This window comes from Octopus bimaculoides, chromosome 2, assembly GCF_001194135.2.
Source record: "Octopus bimaculoides isolate UCB-OBI-ISO-001 chromosome 2, ASM119413v2, whole genome shotgun sequence".
Lineage (NCBI taxonomy): Eukaryota > Metazoa > Mollusca > Cephalopoda > Octopoda > Octopodidae > Octopus > Octopus bimaculoides.
In genome coordinates this window covers 135,867,375-135,892,161 of record NC_068982.1, presented here as the reverse complement: position 1 = coordinate 135,892,161, position 24,787 = coordinate 135,867,375, and the positions used below count along the sequence as shown (strand labels likewise).

Here is a 24,787-nt window from a genome sequence, read left to right as displayed (position 1 = left end):
ATATATATATATATATATATATAAATATATACACACATGACGGGTTTCTTTCAGTTTCCGTCTACCAAATCCACGCACAACGTTTTGGTCGGCCCGACGCTATAGTAGAAGACACTTGCCCAAAGTGCCACGCAGTGGGACTGAACCCGGAAACCTGTGGTAGGAAAGCAAACTTCTTACCACACAGCCACTACTGTGCCTACACACATACACACATACATGCACACGCACACATATATCTATCTATCTATCTATCTATCTATACATACATACATACATACATACATACATACATACATACATACATACATACATACGTACATACGTACATACATACAACGGGCTTAGAAGCAGTGTCCGTCAATCAGATTCACTCACAAAGCCTTGTCGGAGCGGAGTGAGCTCAAAACAACGTGGTAATCAGCTGACATTAACACCAAACAACATCTCACCTGCTCTTATATTTTTATTATTCTATTACAAGAATTTGAATCAAATGTCTGTCTCTTCAAATCTCTACGATCACCACTGTGTCACTTCAGACATAAATGGTCTCCAACAGTTTTCGTCACTCTTTTTGGTTTTACTCTGAGAAAATTTTTTAAAAAAAGAAATCAAAGAAGAAATATCTGTATTTTCACTGATTTTCAGTATATTTTAAATATAAAACAACATATAACGAATTACCTTTGGAAAAGCATGAACAACGATAAATCCTATTTTGTCTTTAAGAATTCATGATGTACAAAAGTAAGAAATCAAACATGAAACTAAATTAGTGATACGTTCATTTCCGCGTATTTAGGTGGAGATTTTGAATTTCACGATGTTGAAATACTTTTTACAACAGTGATAAAAGCTTCTTCATAGAACTTATAATGGGAATATTGAATTAATCTATTTGATTTAATGATGGTCTAACGGAATCGAGAAGTTCTCTATTGCATTATTGATATGAGTGAAAGGACCGATTCTAATTTAAGAGCAACCAACAGGATTCAAAGTTCGTTTGAGTGGTCCGTTGTGTATCATTTAAGAAGTGCAAGCTGTAAGATTTAAAGACTGCACAAATGAATGTAACTTTCTTTTGCTTTTATAAGCAATACAGTTAATCAATGTTGTTAATCAGTGAGAAACTGATGTATATTGGATTTTATGTAAATGTTTAAGATCTGGTCATGTGATTGCATACGTAAGCATTGAGTCATGTACAATAAACAAATCGATACCAACAAAAATATTCTCCAGCAGGGAATATGAATAATTAATCATTTTATTCCCTTTCTCTTCATATTTAGTTGAAATTTAGTAAAATGCGACTTAGTTGATACATTGCAAAGTATGAACGAATTTTTACACTAATGATTATATATCCTTATGTACACAGAGCACACATCACATATCTCTCTGCATATATCTCATTTATATTGTTATCTATTTATGCATGCTGTTTTCTCTGTACATATACAAATGTTTTTCTGAGTGTGTCTGTGAGTATGTGTATATGGCTATGTGTGCGTTTGTGTACGTATGCGTTTGTACTTGCATGAATGTTGTATCTGTGCTCTGTATATGCATGTACGAGCCTGTTATTACAAGCTGCTCTTTTTCTGTCACGCGGTCAGTATTTCTATAAGTTATATGTCATTTTTCCTTCCAACAGAATACATAAAATAAATAATACACAGCAAACTATACACGTTTAGGGGTTTTGTGTTTTATTGTTTAATTCGTGTGTTTGGTATGTTTATGAATCTAAGAATATGTGCAATCTTGTATACGCATTTGAAATGTCATTCTAGTAATCTCCGAATTGTTATATTTTATCGAAGTTGTTTTTCCTCTATCAACAAGTAGCTTATTATTTTAGCTGTTTCTGTCATGTTGATATCGCTTTCATATTAATTTATTTGCTCCCCAATGAAAGCATAGCTACCCAGTCAGATATATCCGTTGCATGCATATAAATAAATACAAGCATAAAGACATACGTGCTCAAACACGCATGCATGTATGCGTGTATGTCTGCTAGATGCATGTATGTGTTCATATGTTTGTATGAGTATCTACATGCATGCATGTAATTACATGTTATATAATATTATTAGTATTATACAGGGTAAATATATAATATATAATAAACTATGCAATAAACTATACAGTTCTCTACATTATTAAAAAGTGAGCAGAGCTTTAAAACGAGATATTTCAATGAAATTGCTCTAAGTCAGATCACTACAAAGTAACAAGAAATGATAAACAAGCACAAAAGGTTAAATATCCCTATTAAGCAGCTGGCAAAGAAAATTATCCAAGAATAACACTATGTTTCACTTTAAGTTTTACGAGTTTCTCTAGCGTCTGAGTATTAGTTTGAACAAACTACTCTTATTCCTTTTTACTCTTCACGAATATCATTGCTCGGCATCTCAGACAGCGTTTTCGAGGAAGAGTATACTTGTATTTTGAACTGGATGGAACTTTATGATGTGATGCAATATTCTTCAACACGTCAGAGTTTTAGTCTGAGGGTCTGGAGGTCTGTGCACTATGAAATAAATATGGATTAAGGATAAATGTTAGAGGCGACAGGAGAAGGAGAAATAAGGGAGTCTATAAAGAAGTATGTCGATTAGTAACAGCAGACATTGGGGAGCGGTCATTGGTGGGCGACATCTTGTTAAGCTCTCGATGGCTTCATCTGGATGTTGTCGAAAGAGTCAGATATACAGTATCTGCACACGTCGTATGTAACTTCAATATCATACCGTGAAACATCGATATGAGTGTGTGTGTGTGTCTATGTTTGTGTCTGTGTGTGTATTTGAATGTCTGTGCGTGTATATGTGTGAGTGAGTGTGAGTGATGTGCCTTTAAAGAGTTGTAACAGCCCAGGAACTACTAATTCTTATTGTTACTCGCTCCTATATAAGCCCTAACTGAGCAGGCATATAACGAACATTTTACTGCCGCAGCGATCATTTGTATTGCTTTCAGGTATGTATGATAGTATTCAGTCGGTTCTTAGTAATCTGGAAAAATAGTTGAAAGTCAAGAAATGTAAAATAGTTAGCAATGTTCGGTTCCTTGAAAATAGGGCACACTTTTTACATAGGTTGGAAAACACCCATATAGCGGTTTCTCCTTCCAGAAAAATAGTAGAGTGCATTATGAAGAAATGGTAGCTAAATTTAGCAAGAAACTGTAGATAGATATTCCTGTTTACGCTTGACAACAAGAATGTTACATGTGCGATCAGTTCTCCGGTAGATGCGGCTTCACGGAGATTCTATTGATGGTATCTGACAAACGTGAGATTGCAAAAGGAATAAAATTGTTTGTTCTTTGCGACATTTGTTTCACTTGTTGAAAGAATTGTTGAAAGAGAAACACGTTAGTTCTTACGATGTCAGCGCTCCTTGGAAATAGGACAGACTCTTTCCGTACTTTGGAAAAGAACCTGTGAGGGAAAAATGAAGGTAAAATAGGACGACGGTACAGTTAATCTCAGAAAGAGACCGTTTCAGAAGGAATGAATGCCTATTCTTAGAGTTGAGTGAACTCCACATCCATACTTAGGATTCTTGACCAAAGATAAACCATTACAATAAGACATGAACCAAACAAGAATTTACTGATTATATCAATATTAGACTGACTCAGCATTACACGGCTTGCTTGTAATCAATGATATATCAATAGACTTTTACTCAGCGAATCAATTAAAACAGGCGCTTGAAGTTTCTAAGTTATTTGATCGATATAATACGCTTCACAGCTATTCTGCTTTGTTATCTGTCAACTCAGCAGTTTGTTTTATTGTGTGTGCATTTGTTGCATCCTCGATGTTGTAAGACCCAACCCGTTGACAACTGTTTAACTGCTAAACCTTGAGCAATCTATCGTGTATTCATATATTCATTTGCACAATCAATTATATCAGGTGCATCAAAGTAGACTTTCAATGAATATCAAGTTTACATATATACGCTTACATATACGCATATACACACGCTAGTACGCGCGCTTACTTTCCTATGCTAATACACACATTCTCACATACACTCTCACACTCACGCACACACACATACACACACACACACACAAACACACACACACACACACACAAAAACACACATATAAATATATATTGGAATATCTCAAAGCGCACACAGTCATGACTTCAACAACCCTGACATTGTTTGACTTGTGATAAAATTTGAAACCAAACATACGCACACTCAAACGCACACGCACACACACACACACACACACACACACACACACACACATATATATATATATATATATATATACATATATAATAATAATAATATTAGGGACAATTTCATCGATGAGTTCTTGAAAATTGGTTATTTTACCTAAAACTATATATTTTATATATATATATATATATACATACATACATACATACATACACACATACGCACATGCACACATACACACACATATATGTATACATACATTTATGTATAAATATGTATATATATATTTATAAACACACCTACATATATAATGTGTAAAGGAATTAGATAGATAGATAGATAGATAGATAGATAGATAGATAGATAGATAGATAGATAGATAGATAGAGAGATAGACATTTGAACATAAGACACAAGTTGTTCATACTGTTTAACCTTTCGTTTTCTCTTTTGTTTTTCAGTTTTCTGCCGTCACATGGAGTCAAAGACAATTTTATCAGGACTCTCTCTACTTAGTGCTTTACTCATCGTCTGCCTCGCTGGAGCGGTATACGGTAACTTCATCTTCTATACTACGCTTCTAAGTGTACAGCGCTTACACATTTTGCATATTTGAGTCACACTGCGTTTTTGAGTAATAGTTGCTATTATGAAATTGTGTTTACTTATATATTTTCCTGTAATAAACTTAAATATGATTTCTTTCTACCCTGCAAAAAATCTCCCAAGAAAATTATCTGCATTTATTTACAAATATGTGGTCGTGGCATTCCGTCAGCTACGAAGACGAGGGTTCCAATTGATCGGATCAACGGAACAGCTTTCTCGTGAAATTAACGTGCAAGTGGCTCAGCACGCCACAGACATGTGTACCCTTAACGTAGATCTCAGGGATATTCAGCGTGACACAGGGTGTGACAAGGCTGACCCTTTGAAATACATGTACAACAGAAACGGGAAGAAAAAGTGTGAGAAAATTGTGGTGAAAGAGTACTGCAGAGTTCAATCTACCCCCTGCCGGGGCCTCGTGGAGTGTAGGGGGTTTTCGCTCAATAAAAACCCACAACGCCCGGTCAAGGAATCGAAACCGCGATCCTACGCCCATGAGTCCGCTGCTTTAACCACTGGCCTTTGCGCCTCCACACAAATATGTACACACGAAGCCACACACACACACAAACAGACATGCTGGCAGACAGATAGACAGATTGACTGATAGATAGGCGGATAGATAGATATACCCATGTATGCATGAATATAAGGATGGATATGTGTGGGTATTCATGTATGTATGTATGTTTGTATGTATGTTCTTATGTATGTATGCATGTATATGTATGCGCATCTATTAATACATCTATATACATACATATACATACATACATACATGTATGTATGTATGTATGTATGTATGCATGTAGAAATTCGGTGTGCGTTGCTTTCCATTACTTAAATGAAAAAATGTATTGTCGCAAAAGTGGCTGTGTGGTAAGTAGCTAGCTTACCAACCACATGGTTCCGGGTTCACTCACACTGCGTAGCACCTTGGGCAAGTGTCTTCTACTACAGACTCCGGCCGAGCAAATCCTTGTGAGTGGATTTGGTAGACGTAGACTGGAAGAAGCCCGTCGTATATATGTTTATATATATATATGTGTGTGTGTGTGTGTGTGTGTGTGTGTGTGTGTGTGTGTGTGTGTGTTTGTGTGTGTTTGTGTGTTTGTGTTTCCCCCCCCCCCAACATCGCTTGACAACCGATGCTAGTGTGTTTATATCCCCGTAACTTAGCGGTTCGGCAAAAGAGACCGATAGACTAAGTACTAGGCTTACAAAAAATAAGTCCTGGGCTCGATTTGCTCCACTAAAGGCGGTGCTCCATCACGGCCGCAGTCAAATGACTAAAATAAGTAAAAGAGTAAAAGAGTAAAGAGTAAATAAACAAACTACATGGCGTATACTGAATGTAAAAACCTATGGTTCATAATTTCTTCATCAATTATCGTCCAATTAGTAATATTCAGTTTCGCACCTTTGACGATTAGACTGGGCGCTTCCCAGTTGGCAGTGCTCGAAAAAAGTTTTCTTGCGGAGAACTGGAGATGACAATAAAACAAAACAAAAAAAGGAAAATAACACAGAGTGGGATTTAGGACGGTGGGCAAGGACCAATTGCCGACCAAATTATGGCATTGGGGCGAAGGAGAATAGAATAGTGGATAACGCTCAGAAAATGTCTTGCAAGATGGAGAACGGAGAGAATTTGCAGCTTGTGAGATATGTGTGTGTATGCGTGGGTGTGTGTGTAGATTTGTTTCAGTTTATAAGATGTGGGATGAAAGTATTCAACAAAATAGCACTTTGTATTAATTCATTTAAAGTTAGTGTTTCTGTGTCGCTAATTCTGCGGTTCTGCGGATTCTAAATTGAAACGAAGGCCAACTCAGATAATTAGACCTTGGGATATAAAGTAACTGCACAGACCCGAACTACCCCTGTGTGTGTTTATGTGTTTATGTGTTTTCCTCTGAGAAATCACGCAGGAAATGTTTAGTATATTAAATTTATTAAGAATTTAAATGTTAATCACATAAATTATATTTTACAATATGATTGTTTTACAACTTTTTTTGTCCTTAGCCACAAACAAGAAAGAAAAGTAATTAACTAACACAAGTACATTCAAATGTTGCAACTTATTCTTATTGTTACGCAGGACACAATCACAACTTCGTTGTTAACGAACGTATAAAACTAATGGTTAAATTAATAAATCATTTTTGTAAGGAACGATTCATATCAGTCAACAAGATAGTTATCGTTCCGCTAGTTCTTTATTTATCTTGCGATTAGCTGACATTGAATACTTTTATATACCTTTATATTTAATGAAATGAAGAGTAAAACGCATTTGAGACAATCATCTTGCTATTCTGTATGTGAGCTGTAGTATTCAAGACTAGGTACGGAATGTAGCTTATTTCTGCACTGATACGTGCCCAACACGAACTGCCAGAGATGAACACGTAACGAAATGGGACCTTACTAATGAAATAGTAAATGAAATTCCGTGGTATGATGGGAGTAGGTACATTTCAATATTAGTTACATTTTAAAAGGTTCATGGTATGATAACTGGTAGTGTACGAAATGAATTCTTTGCGGAACTTCGATAAGATTCTATAAACTCCCAGTTTATAATGCGAATGTAATTGATTTTAAAATACCGCATATTACAACTTAAAAGTTTATGTCAAAGTGAGACACCTATATTAATAATAGTTTGAATAGATAGAGAACATGTGTTATTGAGAAGGAGAACTGTTTAAGGCTTCGGATATTTGATATACTTCAACGAGAGAGAAACAATTAAAGGGTTTGAGTTTGGCAGAAAGATACAAGAATATTTGAAGAATGAACTTTGAGATAGGTATGAGTGGACAGGGAAGAACCAATATGCGAATGAATGGTATGGAAAGAGGTATGCATCGTGAGGGGGTAGTCAGATATTGAAAGAAGCAACATGTAGGACAGTGATGGTCAAAGTAGTGGCTCAGGTAGTGAAAAAGGTGAGATGGCTGTCCAGAAACGGCAGGAAACTTACGACAAAGAAATATAATTGCAATCACAAGGTGAATTGTAATTGTATAAGAATAGAGTTCAGAATGAATATACAACTAAGTGTGCTTAGAGCCATGGATTATGAAGTATTTGTAGGAGAACTATAAATAAAATTGAAAGGGTTAGTAAGCTGTAAGGAACTGGACTATTAGGTTCGGGAGAATAAATGTAGATCAACAGTGTAGTTGTCCATAGTGAGACGTATGGAGAGTGCGGAGGGTTCATGATAAAATAATAGCGTTCATTGAAACTAGAAACATAGACTCACTCATATCTTCACGCGGCACTGATACATACACAGACACACACGCAGACATACAGATCTGTATTCACGAATGCATAATTGTATATACACACTTCCATATACATATATATACACATGCACACAAAGTCATATATGTATGTATACACATATCTGTAATATATGTATATATAAATAATAAGGGTGACAAATTGAATATTAGTCTGATTAATATCAATTTAAAACCAGTGGCCTAGCATATTGAAAATATCTGAAGATTCAGAAAAATTATATTATATACATATTAGATGGATGACCAGTAAGTGGACATCCATTTTGCTAGAAGTAAATCACCTACGATCTGACCACTAAGAATAGATTGTTCTCAAGAAAATTCAGCAAACACTAGAACGTAAGCGAGCAAGACAAATGAAAAGATACAAAATATATAGAATTAATCATAGACCGGTTTCGCTATTAACGAAATTACTTACGTAATTGTCTGTAGCTCATCAGTATAATCGTTCTTTTGAATATAATATGCAGAACTATAAACGAGACGTCCGCATAAAATTAGACATGTATATAGTTCTACCAATTATATCGGAGTTATATTTCAAATGTCTTTGTTTTGGCGCGCCAAATACCGGAAATAATCCTGCAGAAGATAATTCACTGCAGAGAATTTTGCCGGTTAGAGAACATAGTTATTACAAATTTAAATAATAAGGGTGGTAATTTGAATATTAATCTGATTAATATCAATTTAAAACCAGTGGCCTAGCATATTGAAAAAGTCTGAAGATTCAGAAAAATTATATTACATACATATAATTCTCTGCAGTGAATTATCTTCTGCTGAATTATTTGGCGGTATTTGGCGCGCCAAAACGAAGAAATTTGAAATATAACTCCAATATAATTGGTAGAACTATATACATGTCTAATTTTATGCGGACGTCTCGTTTATAGTTCTGCATATTATATTCAAAAGAACGATTATACTGATGAGCTACAGACAATTACGTAAGTAATTTCGTTAATAGCGAAACCGGTCTATGATTAATTCTATATATTTTGTATCTTTTCATTTGTCTTGCTCGCTTACGTTCTAGTGTTTGCTGAATTTTCTTGAGAACAATCTATTCTTAGTGATCAGATCGTAGGTGATCTACTTCTAGCATAATGGATGTCCACTTAGTGGTCATCCATCTAATATGTATGTTATATATATATAATGGACTCTCCCGTCGTTAGACGACCTATGAGAGATCGACAATTTCTTACTGAACACCCACACAGATGAATTGTTTATAGTGATCAAATGTTTGTGTAGACATAAGCTCATCCCCCGCCACCCCCCACTCTTCACCCCCATCAGATCGACATTACCTGTACAGGTGCAACAACGGGTGTCACGTGTTAGAGGTCGAAATGATCGCAGAGCAACTTGAAATGAAGTGCTTTGTTGAAGAACACAACGCAACGGCACTGTCTGGGAATCGAACCCACGATCTCGCAATCGTGAATGCAACACCTTAACCACTAAGCCATACTTATACACGCACAAAATATATATACAGCAATATATATAGCTAATTCCTAGAACGTGAAACGATCTTTGATGCCTAAGGGCGAAGAAGATTGTAGAATGAATCATACGTTTTCCTTTGTACTTCCTGATAAGAAGTATTTGTACTTTTATTGACGCCACATCGCTAGATTCTCCGGAGTGTGCGGTGTTTCAAATGAAATGACAAACTTGGCGATATTCAAACTATTGATCAATTCTCTAAATATCCTTCAAAGATCTTTTATCTCACTAAACATATATCAAACGTCTTTCATATTTGCCACTAGAAGATGACATTCAAATGAATGTACGTCTGTCAAAGTGACCTATATTTTTATAATAGACTTAGTATCTAGACGACAACTACTGACTACGTCAAAAACAGCTTATGTTTGCTTCATGCTGATACAATATTAAATTACTTGGGTATAATTTCCTCCTCAAAAGTTGATGGTGCATAAAATAGGATTCCTTTGTATTATAAAATTATTAGATCCAAATTTATGTTACTGATGCAGTATTTAAAGTAAGTCAAGGATTCTTTTAGCTTATAATTTTATATGGCAAATGTACTGCCTTTATATAACGTACAATCGACATGTGAATTTATCTTCAAAGATTTGCTGGACAATACTGTCATGAAGACAGCGGTAATATGAACAACAATACAAAGTATGGTAATAAGTATATAGGCTTCTCGGTGATAAGGTAAGACGCTGGGATTAAAAAGTGAAGCAAAGAAGAGATTTAAAGGAGGGATGCTAAGACACGGAGGATAATACTGAAGAATTGTGAACTTCATCGGAATATAATTTTGATAGAATTTTAACAAAATTTATCAAATCTTCTCAATTTTTCTTTGACTAAAGTCTAAAATTCGTCATAATTTAATGATAATGTGTAATAGAGGAAGAAAGACAACATATTTGCAAATTGATACATTTTATTATCGACTCGCTCGACGAATTAAAGCTAAATTGAAATTTAAGTGCAGCAGCTTTGAACTTAGAATCCAATAATACGTACGCAAATACTTCAAGATATTCTGTTGAACGCTCTACCGAACTTACCGTATATTGCCTCATAATAACATTCAATTCTTTTATAGAATTCTAGCGCATTGTCATACAATCTGGGAATGACATTAGTTAATTAAACAGACTGTGCTATGTAATTAGTTGTTAATTATTGACTCCGGAAAGATGAAATGCTAATTTAACCCGGTGGGATTTTGAACACAAAGATAAAATGATGTAACTAATTGGTGCAGTTCAATAGATCTGATGTAATCGACATTGTCACTTGTCTTTGATTGTCTTCAATATTATAACAACAATAGCAATAACTATAATAATGATATACATACATACATTCATATACATAGACATATATAGATGCATACACACATACATACATACATACATACATACATACATACATGCCCCTGAGTCATGATATAGTCGTAAAGAGTATTTATAATGTTATCTGCAGAAAGGTTTGCCTGGCATATGTACCAAAGGCGTGTCAGAAAAGGCAAGTATTTACACCTTCAAAAACAAAGAATACTGGTGAAAGAACCCCAAGAAAACCATCAACTCGGAGCAAACACAATAGATCTGATATTGTTCTGTGAGACAGAGAACAAAATTCATGCATTTTTGTAGAGGCCAGCTGCCCAGCAAATGTAAATGTACAAACAAAGGTGCAGAAAAAATAGAACATTTAAGGCAAATTAATGCGGAACTTACAGCTCTTGTACCCTGAATATGAATTTTTATATGTACCCATATTTATATGTGCATTAGGTTATGCACCCGTAAATTTTCTCAAAAACCTTGAGGTACTTGGTTTCATGGCGAAAGAGCAAAACAAACTCACACAGATTCTCGAAATTCAATTTATTTGTGGCACAGTGAGGATTTGGAACAATGAAAATTTGGAAACATTCCAAAAAATATTCATCTGAGATTCTTATGCATCGAGAGTTCAACAAACACATCAATTCAATTAAATATTTACAAATACTGGGAACTCTCCTAACTCAAAAAGTCCTGTCACTTTGTTAGCGACCCGTTTGAACTCTCTCAAGACGAACTTAAATAAAAACTTAAAGAAAACCCATACATATGATATTATTGTGTGTGTGTGTGTGTGTGTGTGTGTGTGTGTGTGTGTGTGTGTGTGTGTGTGTGTGTGTGTGTGTGTGTGTGTGTGTGTGTGTGTGTGTGTGTGTGTGTGTGTGTATGTGCATGTAATATCAATGGTTTCTACTATAGACACGAGGCCAGCAATTTTGCCTGAAAGTGAGAAGTCGATTGGAATGAGCTCAGTTCTTCACTGATAATTTAGTATTTAGACTCCCGAATGATAATAACAAGAACAACAATATTAAATATAGCGATAAACACTTGAGTTTCTCGTTGATAAGGTACGGAGCTGAGATTCTTGGAAAAGGGGAACGAAGAGGTTAGGACAGGTGCAAAACACCCAAGATAGTGATGCTGAATGGTGAACTGCATCGTAAACTTATCTTACCATATATGTATTACATAGAGGGAAAAAAAATTCATAAACCAGAAAAGCTGTATAAAAATTGAATAAAATAACATTGATTGGACTTGAAAGAAGCAAAGTTAAATCCTCAAAGATACAAGTAAGCACATTCTAGAAGCTGTAAATTGCATTGCAAATAATTATTATGGGAAAAATGGTAGATGAAGCTTAAGAAGTGGATCCATAAACTTGTGCATCGCCAATAGTTACGAGGCACGTTAGCTGGATTAGATAAGCATGCATCATTGGAATGGATGCTAGCATCACACCTTGATGTTGAAAACGAAGCCTTAGTATATGCAGTACAAGAGAATCCCTAGAATCTAATTGTGCGAAATATAACGTCCACAAAACCATAGCGTTACCAGTGCTTAAGGTCTGTCGAATGAAAGGACGGCTAACTACAATGAAAGTGAATCCAGTTCAATAGCTCAGGAGATATATAAAAGGAACACAATATAAAATACGACAGCATTGCTTGGATTGTATTCTGGAGTTATACGAGAAGAAGATAACTGATCGGAACAGAGAAATCCTATAAAAACCAGCTTGACTCAGTGGTAAACTCAAATGAAGTGAAGCAACTTTGCTTTTTTAATATCCCATATGTTACACTACAGATGAGAAACGATTTACGATTTGATGTTGCTATTGTGAAAAAGAAGACACAATGTTGAACAGCAGTGAATCAGAGAGTATGTGAAAATCAAAAGAAAACGAGCGGCATCAAGTGTTGAAGATGAACATTTCTCAAACGTTAAGTATGGAAATGTTTTCAGTCATGTATACAATATAGATATTACTTTCCCTCTTGGGGATAGTAACATGTAAATTTAAATACAAGAATAGCTAAATTTTGAATTCAGATACGTATGGAACATCTCCAATTGACATTCTTAAGAGTAACTTGGATGCTGAGGAAGGTTCTTGAAATGAAAGTGATATAACGGAGTTTTAGTTATAACTCACTTTCTCAACAGAAATAATCAGCATAATTTCAGTCTGTTTAAATAATAATAACACTAGTAATAATTCTAATGATCGTTTCAAATTTTAGCACAGGGCAGCAATTTCAGAGGAAGAGGTAAGTTGATTACATCGGCCCCAGTGCTCAACTAGTACTTATTTTATCGACCCCAAAAGGAGGAAAGGCAAAATCGACCTCGGCGTGCTAACGAGTCTGCCAGCTCACTGCCAATAATAATAATAATAATAATAATAATAATAATAATAACAACAACAACAACAATAATAATAATAAAAGCAAAGTCTCAACAATGGCCGAGAAGCTCAGGACTCAAAGCAGAGACTGAAGGAATCTTATTTGCAGCACAACATATTGTTTCTGGCTGCCCAATCCTGGCAAAGAAGGAATATATTCAAAGACACGACAGATTTGGGACCTATATACACTGGAAGCTATGCTAACACTGGAATAATAACACCAAAAAAATGGTAGAGGCACACGTCAGAAAAGGTCAAAGAAAATAAGATGGCAACCATACTGTGGGATATGCCAATACACACAGAGAAATTAAGGCCAACAAGCCGGATATAGTTGTCAAAGACCATGAAGGAAAAAAATGCTTTCTAATCACTGGATCAATACCAACAGATGAAACTGTTTCTCTAAAAGAAACGGGAATTTTCTTCAAAATGCGAAGACATGGAAATAAAGGTAACTCGAATGTAGAGTCTAAAAACAGAAACAATTCCTATCAGACAAATACATAACAAAAATACCAGGACTTACAAGTATATAACATTGAGAAAACAGTACTAATAGGCACCCCAGACATCCTACGTAAAACACTTTCAATACTGTAAAAACAAGAGCATCACAACACACCACAGCATATACCCAAGGTACACAGAGCAGTGCTTGGTAGTGCAGTGAAAGCACGTGATAAAAATAAGACAACTGAATAATGATGATAATAATAATAATAATAATAATAATAATAATAATAATAATAATAATAATAATAATAATAATAATAATAATAAGCATGAGAATAGTAAAGGTCGTACATCAAATAATCGGTGTGTTGGAAACAGTAAGGAAAGATATAAACTGAAGGAGATTAGAATAGAATGCCCGGTAGAGCTCCTTCAGAAAGTTTGTCTCTTAGTGACAGCAAGGATTATCAAGAGGGTTTCGAGCACTTTAAAGACAGCTGAAAACTTGTGGACACATAAGGTAGTAACCCGCTACCCACGTAAATCCTACAAGGAATAAGATCGAGTATTGAAATTGATAAAATTAATAATAATGTTTCAAACATCGGCATAAGACCTGAAGGTTTAGGAAAGAAGGTAACTTGATTGCATGAGACTAATACCCATCTGATATTATTTTCAATGGATGTTCCGCACTATTGTTACATTCTGTGTTTCAGTCAGCTTTCACTAGTGAACACAGCTTTTCAAACGTGTAAAGGTTTTGTTGGACAACTTGTAATTACTCGATCTACCGGATCACACAATGGAAAATGTTTTTAACGTGAACAGATTTATGACTATCGAATCTAGTTAAATTACATTTTAATTTTCATCATGTATTTCGGGAAATGGTAACAGAATTAACGTCATTTAAAGGGCCACTGAAAAGATGAATAGAAGGAAGGTATACTCAAACCAGAAACCTGGGCCGAAATTCTTTAAATCATCCAAGGGCTTGGCGAAGTGCGTTGTTAAACTAATGACGGAGTAAGTCTATCACTCAAGAACGTCAAGGGCCGACGCATATACCACGTGATATCTCGTCTAAAACTTTAGTAAATCTACTAATCCACCGAGACAATGTTAATCCATGTATTGGCGAATTTTAAAAAACATCGGTCACCAATATTTACCTTTGTAGGACTAAGGAGACTGTTGTAACGAAATACGAATCAGGTGATTGTATGCATGATATCTATTGGCATATTAACCTCTGTAATGATACTTTTAAAATATATAAATATATCATGAAAATAGTGTTCTAAATCTAATGAGAAATATACTTGGTCGATAAATATATACATGTGTAATGAATAATTATCTCTCTCGCTCTCTTTCTCTATATTTCATGAGCCAGTAATTTCATTATCCGATATATTTGCACATTAAGTTAGTAGTAAGAAAGAAACTGTGAATGGTGGATAACCGTTATGCTCTACTTTTCGATCCAACGCACAGTTCAACACTGAGACATTTGTACCTTTGAAAGAGATAAAGAAAAAATCGACGGGATGCATACATCAAAGAGAAGTAATCAATACCTATGTGCAAACGTAACGATAGATAGATCGATCTGTTCATTCATTAATGTATAACGGGGGAAGTCCTATATTGCATTATGTATTACATAGGCGTATGAAAAGCTAAACAATGGAAATATCACTACACCGCCACCACAAAAAGGCATTTTTTTAATACACCCACGCCATATTGCTTCTGTTTTGTTTTTAATCTCCTGAGCTACCACTTTCTCATTTATTTTCTGCTTCTGTGTGTCTTATTGATTAGATAACGATCAGTTTGTGAATAAAGAAAACTAAGTGTTTCCTGACATACCTCATCTAATTGTGTGCATATTCACTTGTTTTTACTTTACATCTAGCTTTTAGTTTTCCTTTCAGTTCTATTAATGTAGAAATATATGTCATTACGTCACAAACTAAGATATTAGTGAACATCAGGTAATCTAATCAATATTGAAGCTTTTCCTAGGTTCATGTCCATAACCACAGAAAGGAGAGGAATTGAATAGTGAGATGTTCATAGGTTTCTGACATATATTAACAGCTTATTTTGCACAAGCTAAATTAACTTCAACCTCACATCGGAAGTTGCCCACGTTCTCATTTCACGGGTGTATATGACTTGCTCAGGAACTTTTCCATTCTTTATAACAATAACGATAACATGAGAGATATCGCTAAACAAAGGGAAATCGACATGTCTTCAGTAATTTATTCACTTCCGCTTAAATACACACGGTGGACCTATATTTTAAAGATGGAGAAATGGGAGGTTTAATCTCAAAGCTCTATCAAGGAAATTAGGAGTGTAAATGTAATGAGATAGTCTCAACAGAGACAGCAATTCTCAACAGATAACAATTGTTTGATGGTCTCTGCGTACGCTTAGCTTACTTCTGTCATATATGAATTATTCTGTTTTTTTTTTTTCACTTGACGAGAATTCTTTACATTGAAGCATTAATTAGAAACACTTTTCTATATAGAAAGATTCACTTGCAGTTTTCAATATGTATGATATCATGATCTTATATGAGAAACAATTATAATATCAAAATGGTACCAGCAGGAATTTAATCGGCAAGAATATTTTTCACTCGTTCGATAATACAAAAACAAAAATATCTGTTGGGAAATATTTTTAAAGTTTGATGCCACTGTTATGAAGTGAAGTCTGTTATCAGCAAGATGTACATTTTATTTCTTCCATGAATCGAGAGTGCGAATCTAAAGAAAATCAAGAGAAATTATTCTTATCTGTATTTAACTTCACGCTATCACTTTCTTATAATTATCGCCAACGTAGATGTTCAGTTCCTGAAGAAATAATAAACCTGATTGTTGGTCGATATTTTACTGCACTTATGAGAGAGAAAACTGATAGAACTGAGATAGGTTATCGATAATGTAATGCATTGAACCACAACGATCCAATATTACCAATTTGGAATTGTGGGATTTGCGGAGGTTGAATTAAGTTCCTGCAATAAGATATCCAGATTATATATAAAATCAAAAAACTTCAATTTCCACTTCTCATAAAAATACACCAATATTATTGTATATTTAGCTGTTATATGTAATGTATTGTTTATAATTATAATACTTATTATGCAATATAGTTGACCATACTCAGCTTCATTATAAATCAAGTATATCATGTTATAAAATATTTAACTAGCTTCGTGAATTATCAATTATATTTACATATATTAGTTAATTGAATAGACTACGCTATGTAATTAGTTGTTAATTATTGACTCCGGAAAGATGAAATGCTAGTAGAAACCAGTGGGATTTTGATATCATAATTGGAAATATATTGCATGTTTATATCAACATTTCATTTTCTTTTATAATCTAGTGTATATCTGAAATATAACTATTGTATAGCTTATCATATTGTTTATTTATCAATAAAGTTTTAAATACTAGCGTTTTTTTTTTTTTAAGTTTTACAGATATTTTCCAGTGAATATAATTTACGAAACACAAAGAAGTATGCGAGATATGTTTAAACAAAATATTATTCTTACTAATTTTGACTCCTTATGTCATAACGTTTAAAACTTAAGATACCTATAATCCTTAAAATTATTTTGCTGGCGTGTTTGAAAATTTATGAGAGGATCTTTTATTTCGATTAGTATATCATTTTTTCGGTAATTAAATTGGATTCTATAACACTTATGTAGCAGCATAAGCAGGTGACCAAGGCGATTAATCAGAATTTCCACCCCGAATTGAAAGGTCGAAAATATTAGTAGTACGTGTCTGTTGTATATCATTACTATGTATTAAAGTCATCCGTATGGCAAATAAAAAGCAATTATTAGTTATTGAAGGTTTCAACAAATTAGCAAGATTTATATTGCGCCGGTTGTTTCTTTTGGTACAATGAACCTAAGTTTTCTTTCTGTTTTCATCCCTATAGGGCTCTGTTTAGTTAAGAGGTGTGGCTCAATGCATTACGGCATCAGTAACCTTGCGGGGTTTTGTTTTTCTTCTGAGTATTGAACAATTATGAGCGACACTTGAATAACACATTATATTTGGCTCCTAACTTTTGGGTGTGTTCATCATATTTCGAAATATCAGCGATGAATAAGCAACAACAACGAGGCAGTAATCAACGTTAATGCATATCATCTTTATTTTCTAATATATATGTGTATATGTCTAATGCTGCAACCTCAGAAAATCGTTAGCACACCGGACAAGATGGTTAGGGACATTTCATCCGCCTTCGCGTTCTGAAGTCAACTGAATTCAAATGTCGCTGGGTTCGGCTTTGACTTTCACCATTTCGCGCTCGATAAAATAAGTACCAGTTGGGCACAGAAGTTAATGTAATCGATTTAGACCCTTCTTCGAACTTACTGACCTAGTGCCAAAATTTGAAACCTATATGTATGTGTGTGTGAGTGAGTGTGTGTATGTGTGTGTGTGTGTGTGTGTGTGTGTGTGTGTGTGTGTGTGTGTGTGTGTGTGAATATGTCTGTGTGTGCGTTTAGATTAACGTGGAGGATGAGGCTACATCAGGGTTTTAAAAAGTTGGTAAGGTTGACATAGTTCATGTTCTCAAACATTTGCTAATCCACGTCAACAGGTAAGCCATGCACGAGAGATGGTGGAGTGGAGATCCAGGGCATCGATGTTCTGTGGGAGCAAAATTTAAGTAGAGTGATTAGAACAATGACTGAGAGGTGACGGAAATACCGTGGGTGACGAGAGCGAGAGAGAAATGCGAATCAGGACTGAATCAAGGTGGTTGAAACCAGTTGGCGCTAAAGACTAGAAACCACTGTAGTAGCAATAAAATCAGTAGAGAAAGAAGGCAGTAAGTATTTTGACCTGTTGTTAGAGTGTATGTTGAGTAGAGTTTTGTGAATGAATCTAATGGTCTTGTTTTAGATGAAATGTATGATGCTTTTGCCTGTATCCATGTAAGAGACAAGGAAGTTATCGTAGACTACATCTGAGTTGCGTGCGTAAAGATTTAATGGTTACTGGGAGAAGTAGAAATATATTTCTACAGGGTGTCCACAAAGTCTGGGTACATGGGGGTATTAACACATACTTTAAGAAATTATTATTTCTTTTATTTAATTGTTTATGTTATGATTTTATTTACTCCATGTACCCAGACCTTGTGGACACCCTGTACATTAGTATGTATATATGAGATTTGTTTCATAATACGAAGAAGTAAGATTTGAGATTAAAATTCTATAATGTGATTAAATATATGTGTGGTCGGTCTAAATATTTCTACGCAAAAATATTTACCATTTATTAGAGCAAAATTGTCATTGCGATGAAAAGGGTGGGGGGGGGTCTTCTAGTGACTGATACAAGTGGATCATTTCTGCTTCATAATTCATCTGTTATGCTAGCGAATTAAACGCAAGACTAATCTGTTAACAGCTTAATATACATTTATAAGCAATGATCTATAATTCTTCATCATTATGAAGGTTCGAATTTACAAAGTATATGAAAGAAACTAGTTTCTGTCTCTTCATCTTTATACACAAGTGATTTGATCAATTACATTGTCGTGAGATCATATTAGGCTAATATGATTTTATGACATTGAATATAAACCTGTATATAATAGTGTGTATACATATACCATTTTATAATCAATAAAATTGTGTGAGGTCAATTCCATTTAACTGGATATGCATGTACAACGAACTAGTTTAATATATTTTACTGCATTTTCACCGTTCTCAAAATATTATTAAAAATTAATTTGGTGACACACAACCAACGTACAAACTGCTTTGGGATTAAAACGTTAAAAATTGCTATTGTGCTCTACAAATCACACTGATATTAACTGTTGCGCCACTGCTGGAAGTCTAAGCTTATATTGAATTCTAACTTATTCGGAAAGTATTTAAGCTAATTTGAAATGGGTAAGCCACTAGTTTTGACGTGATACTATTAATATTCCCACCAATATTCACAATGTTTCCCTCAGGCAAGAATACTAACTCTTTTCAAGCAAGTTTATGTTTAAATGTCAAACATCCAATACACATTCGCATAAACACGCAGAAACAGACAAATATTTGAAGAATGCATTTTGTAAGTGTTCTTTCATTCAGCTATTCGCTTCATCTACAGGCTGTGGCCATGATGGGGCACCACCATAAAAAAATAAATATCATAAAAAACAACTCCACTGCAGGCTAAAATTCCAAATCAGAATCAATTTAATTATGCTGCGAGTGTGTGTGTACGTCTGTGTGTGTGTGTGCGAGCGCAAGTGTGTGTATGTGTGTATGCGTCTAAAGGTGTTTCACGCACTTCACACAAGTATTACCACACTGCCAATACGTTAGGTCGTCAATGCATTAGCAATGAAACCACATTATAGCTTAGTTTCTAATTTGTTCTTCCATCCGATAAGTACAGTTGCTAAAGAGAGAAACGTAGAAAGACAGAAATTGTCTGAAAGTGAACTTACTGATTAAAGCAAAGAAATAAACACAACACATTATGGATTCAGTAACTTATGAATATCTTATCATTGTTAAGATGAAAGAGCTGTGGCGTCGCTTCAGAGGAATTTACAGACAATGACTGCACAAATTTAAGGAGATACGTTATACAAGTGTAAGGGATTGCGCGGGAGTGTGTGTGTGTGTGTGTGTGTGTGTGTGTGTGTGTGTGTATTCTTTTATTCTTGTACTTGTTTCAATCATTTGACTGCGGCTATTCTGGAGCACTGCTTTTAGTAGACCAAATCGAACCGAGGATTTATTCTTTGTAAGCCTAGTACTTATTCCATCGGCATCTTTTGCCGAACCGTTAAGATATGGAGATGTAAACACACCAACATCGGTTGTTAAGCGATGGTGGGGGACAAACACAGACACGCAACTACATACATATATAGAAATATACGACGGGCTTCTTTCAGTTACCGTTTACCAAATCCACTTACAAGGCTTTGATAGGCCCGAAGCTATAGTAGAAGACACTTGTCCAAGTTGCCACGCAGTAGAAATGAATCCTGAACCATGTGCTTGAGAAGCAAACTTTTTACCACATAGCCACGCCTGTATATATATATATATATATATATATATATATATATATATGCATTTATGTATATACGCACAGATATATAACCACTATACGCAATTTTGTCAATATTTAATTAATATAGCTACATACGTATGTACATACGTACATGCGTACATGCGTTAAGCCTATTCATACTGTCGATAGATTAATTAAAGCGATATTTGTCCTGAGATAATATCCCTTATTGACCTCCTGAGTTAAATACAGAATATCAGAGAGACACAAAAGTCCTTCCAGTAGCGGCCAGCGAAAACACCAGTAGCATTTCGATCTTTTGAGAGTCTTTTGAATGGCGCGCACGTTCAGTGAGGCCCTTGCTTGGACAAGAATTCGTCATCTCTGATGAAGGAAAAGCGATCAAATCTGAATTCATATATTTGACTTTGGAGCATTAGAACTGAATAATTGTCATACTATTAACAAGGAATAATAGTTAGTTTTAATAAATGGTACCATTTCTAAAGATTTTTTTGTGAGATCCGCTAGAGTTTTCTTATAGCGACAGAAATGTATAATAACCACACTATTGTAACAATCTCCTTTACGCACTCAAGAAGTCTTTGTATTGGCTACGACTTCAAAGCAAACGCGTGACTCACATGTGTATTGTTTTTATTATTATAAATGTCGTACTTTTATTTTACTTTGATTAATCTTAATCAGAAACAACTCTGCTTGTCTAACAACTTTTCACTGAATACATTACAAAGCGATATCTCTAAGCGTTATACGTGGATCTGTTTAAGAAAATAATATTTACAGAGACAAATTGTCGATGATGTTATAGTGCATGTAAAAAGCGGGTGGCCTGGTGGTTAGGGCATTTGGCACACGATCGCTCGGTCGTGAGTTCAATTCCCGTTGACACGTTGTGTTCTTAAACAGGACACTTTATTTCAAATTGCTCCAGTCCATTCATATGGCAAAACTGTACTGTACCTGCATTTCACAAGGCCAGCGTTTTCACACTCTGTGTCACGCTGAATCTCCCTGAGAACTACATTATGGGTACAGGTGTCTGTGGAGTGCTCTGCCATATGCAGGTTAACTTCATGAGCAGGTTGTTTCGTTGATCGGTTCAACTGGAATCTTCGTCGTAGTGCCACTATAGTGTATAACAAAAAGCATTGCAGTGATTGTCTTTCCTCTGCACTATGATTTCACGATCCCACTGCCCCCAACCTTACTTTCATTCTTTCTGACTTCACAAAATAAAATAACTATCTTCTACACTCGATTGGAGGATTTGCCAGAACAGAAGACAAAATGCTGTTCTATTGATTGATAAGCTTCATATGACGCCCGATGTCACACCACTATTCGATGTCTTGTACGTCTTTGGAGTAAGTTACTCTCTTCCAAGCATTTGAGCTTGTTTACACTGTTGCAAGCCCCGATTTAGGGGATAACGCCCTCCTCTTTTTTTAACACGTTTGGAAGACCTGAATGCATGACAAATCAGGTGCGCTTTCATTCTTACCTAAACTAAAGGGTAAAAAATGGATATCTTCACACCTTTCATTAAAATTCGATGTTGGTCTTACGGTAATTAGAACGGAGTGGCATTTCCCGTTGCTGCACTCCATCTGTGGTGTCTGAAGATAACCTCGTAACGGTGGGGCGCCTGTTCTCAAAGCTAAAAGTTATTAAAATTTCAGATAAACTCAAGCTTATCCTGTACGATTCAAAGAACCTTCCCATGATTATCATTATAGGTATTAAAAGCATATAAATAATCCATTGTATCACTAAATAATAGAAAGAATTTAATTGAGAAAATTCATAAATTGTAACTTCTCGAATTTTTTGTGTTCAATTGATTTTCACTAATGTTTTCGTTGCCAATAAACCATGTTTTAGTTTCACATATGAAATAGAAAAACACATGATGTATATATTAGGATCAGAAACTTCAAGCTTGCTACTTTTCATTCATTTTAATTTATCTAGTTATTTATATTTTTCTTTATTGATGTGGCTTGCTAAATGAGTATGTTGATCGAGGTAAGAAAAACAGGTGTAACGTATTAACAACCCTCGCTTATAAATGCATTAGATAAAAATCAATCTTACACGGATATAAACAACTGTTTTTTGCTTATCATTTGTCTTTGTTTCATTTGAGATGCCAGCTTTTATTAGCATATATATATGCTTTTCATCATCATTCTGCAGGAGACATTCAGCGTAACTACAATTCTTTCATGTAGTTTTTTAACAATATACTATACTCTGTCAGTTCTATTCTACATATCAGAGATATATCATTTTACTATTAACACTTTCCCCTAAAATATCAATTCAATTGATTACTCTTATCTCATACAAACATCAAATAAAGACCTAGCATCTTTAAAAGGGTGTCTCTCTTATTAACAATAAGATCCCTTCTATTTACTTTTAGCTTTGATAATAACCGGTGAAACCTGTTTTCCTTTGAATATGAAGCCCACAATTGCTGAGTAAACGTATAATCTAGCACTGGTCATATCATTGCTTCAGGAATTCTATAAAAATATCGATTGTGAATTGCTAGTATCTATAGTTTCACGTGACTTTCAGTCGATTGTACGTGATTAATATCCCGCTTGTCAGCTTCCAAGTAGTAAAACAACTAGTGCTAATATTCTGGATGGTCTTCCGACATGGCATACAATAAAATATTATGGCGGAAAGCTCCTCGCTCGCCAGTTAATAGATTATTCTTTTGTCTTACATATATAACTTGTAACTGTTTGCAAGTTTGTATAATTGAATATTAGATTGTAAGTTATATAAGGAATATTTGCCAATTGCCGTGCATATATGTAATAATCGCGGAACTGACAAATTAAAGATGGAATATGGCTGTCTATTTGCCAGTAGTGATTAATATTTAATTAGAATTTCAGAAAATCACAATTATATATTTTCTGATTATACGCACTAATGAATATCATTTTTGTCTAATATCATTAACAGACTTATTATAATTGAATTATTAACGTGTTTATTATAGAAATAGTTTATTATTATTACTATTACATTCCCTATTAACTAGTTAAGCATAGCAGATATGCTTTGAAATCACGATACCCATCAAACCTGGAGAGGAAAAATTAAACATTAAGATTCATAATGAAAATATGGAATAGTACAGGAACATGCTAAACTCTACTCAAAAGCCGATACTAACTATTTTCGCAAATCAATAACGCAGTGAATGAAACACAGTTATAAGAAGAGGGAGACGCAATGAAGGGAACGAAGTAACAAATGCATCGAAGCAATGACTCGTTCATTTGTTTCCTCAAAACTTACAAATAAACATCATTAGGTGATATTTTACGTTTTGTTATAACATCCTATTTTCTACATTGTTATAATTAACTAATTATCAAGGCGTAGGAGTGGCTGTGTGGTAAGTAGCTTGCTTACCAACCACATGGTCCCGGGTTCAGTCCCACTGCGTGGCATCTTGGGCAAGTGTCTTCAACTATAGCCTCGAGCCGACCAAAGCCTTGTGAGTGGATTTGGTAGACGGAAACTGAAAGAAGCCCGTCGTATGTATGTATATATATATGTATGTGTGTATGTGTTTGTGTGTCTGTCTTTGTCCCCCCAACATCGCTTGACAACCGATGCTGGTGTGTTTATGTCCCCGTAACTTAGCGGTTCGGCAAAAGAGACCGATAGAATAAGTACTAGGCTTCTAAAGAATAAGTCCTCGGGTCGATTTGCTCGACTAAAG

General features: G+C 34.8%; 1 protein-coding gene across 2 annotated transcripts in view; it reads left to right on the top strand.

Annotated features, from left to right (window-relative positions):
* Positions 1–24,787, top strand: part of LOC106874007 (uncharacterized) — a 101,180-nt gene that overhangs the window by 28,523 nt on the left and 47,870 nt on the right. For both annotated transcript variants that reach the window (XM_014921566.2, XM_014921567.2), the window contains exon 2: positions 4,688–4,780. In XM_014921566.2, coding sequence (XP_014777052.1) covers positions 4,702–4,780 — 79 coding nt within the window. In that variant the 5' untranslated portion in view covers positions 4,688–4,701. The remainder of the gene's footprint in view (positions 1–4,687; positions 4,781–24,787) is intronic.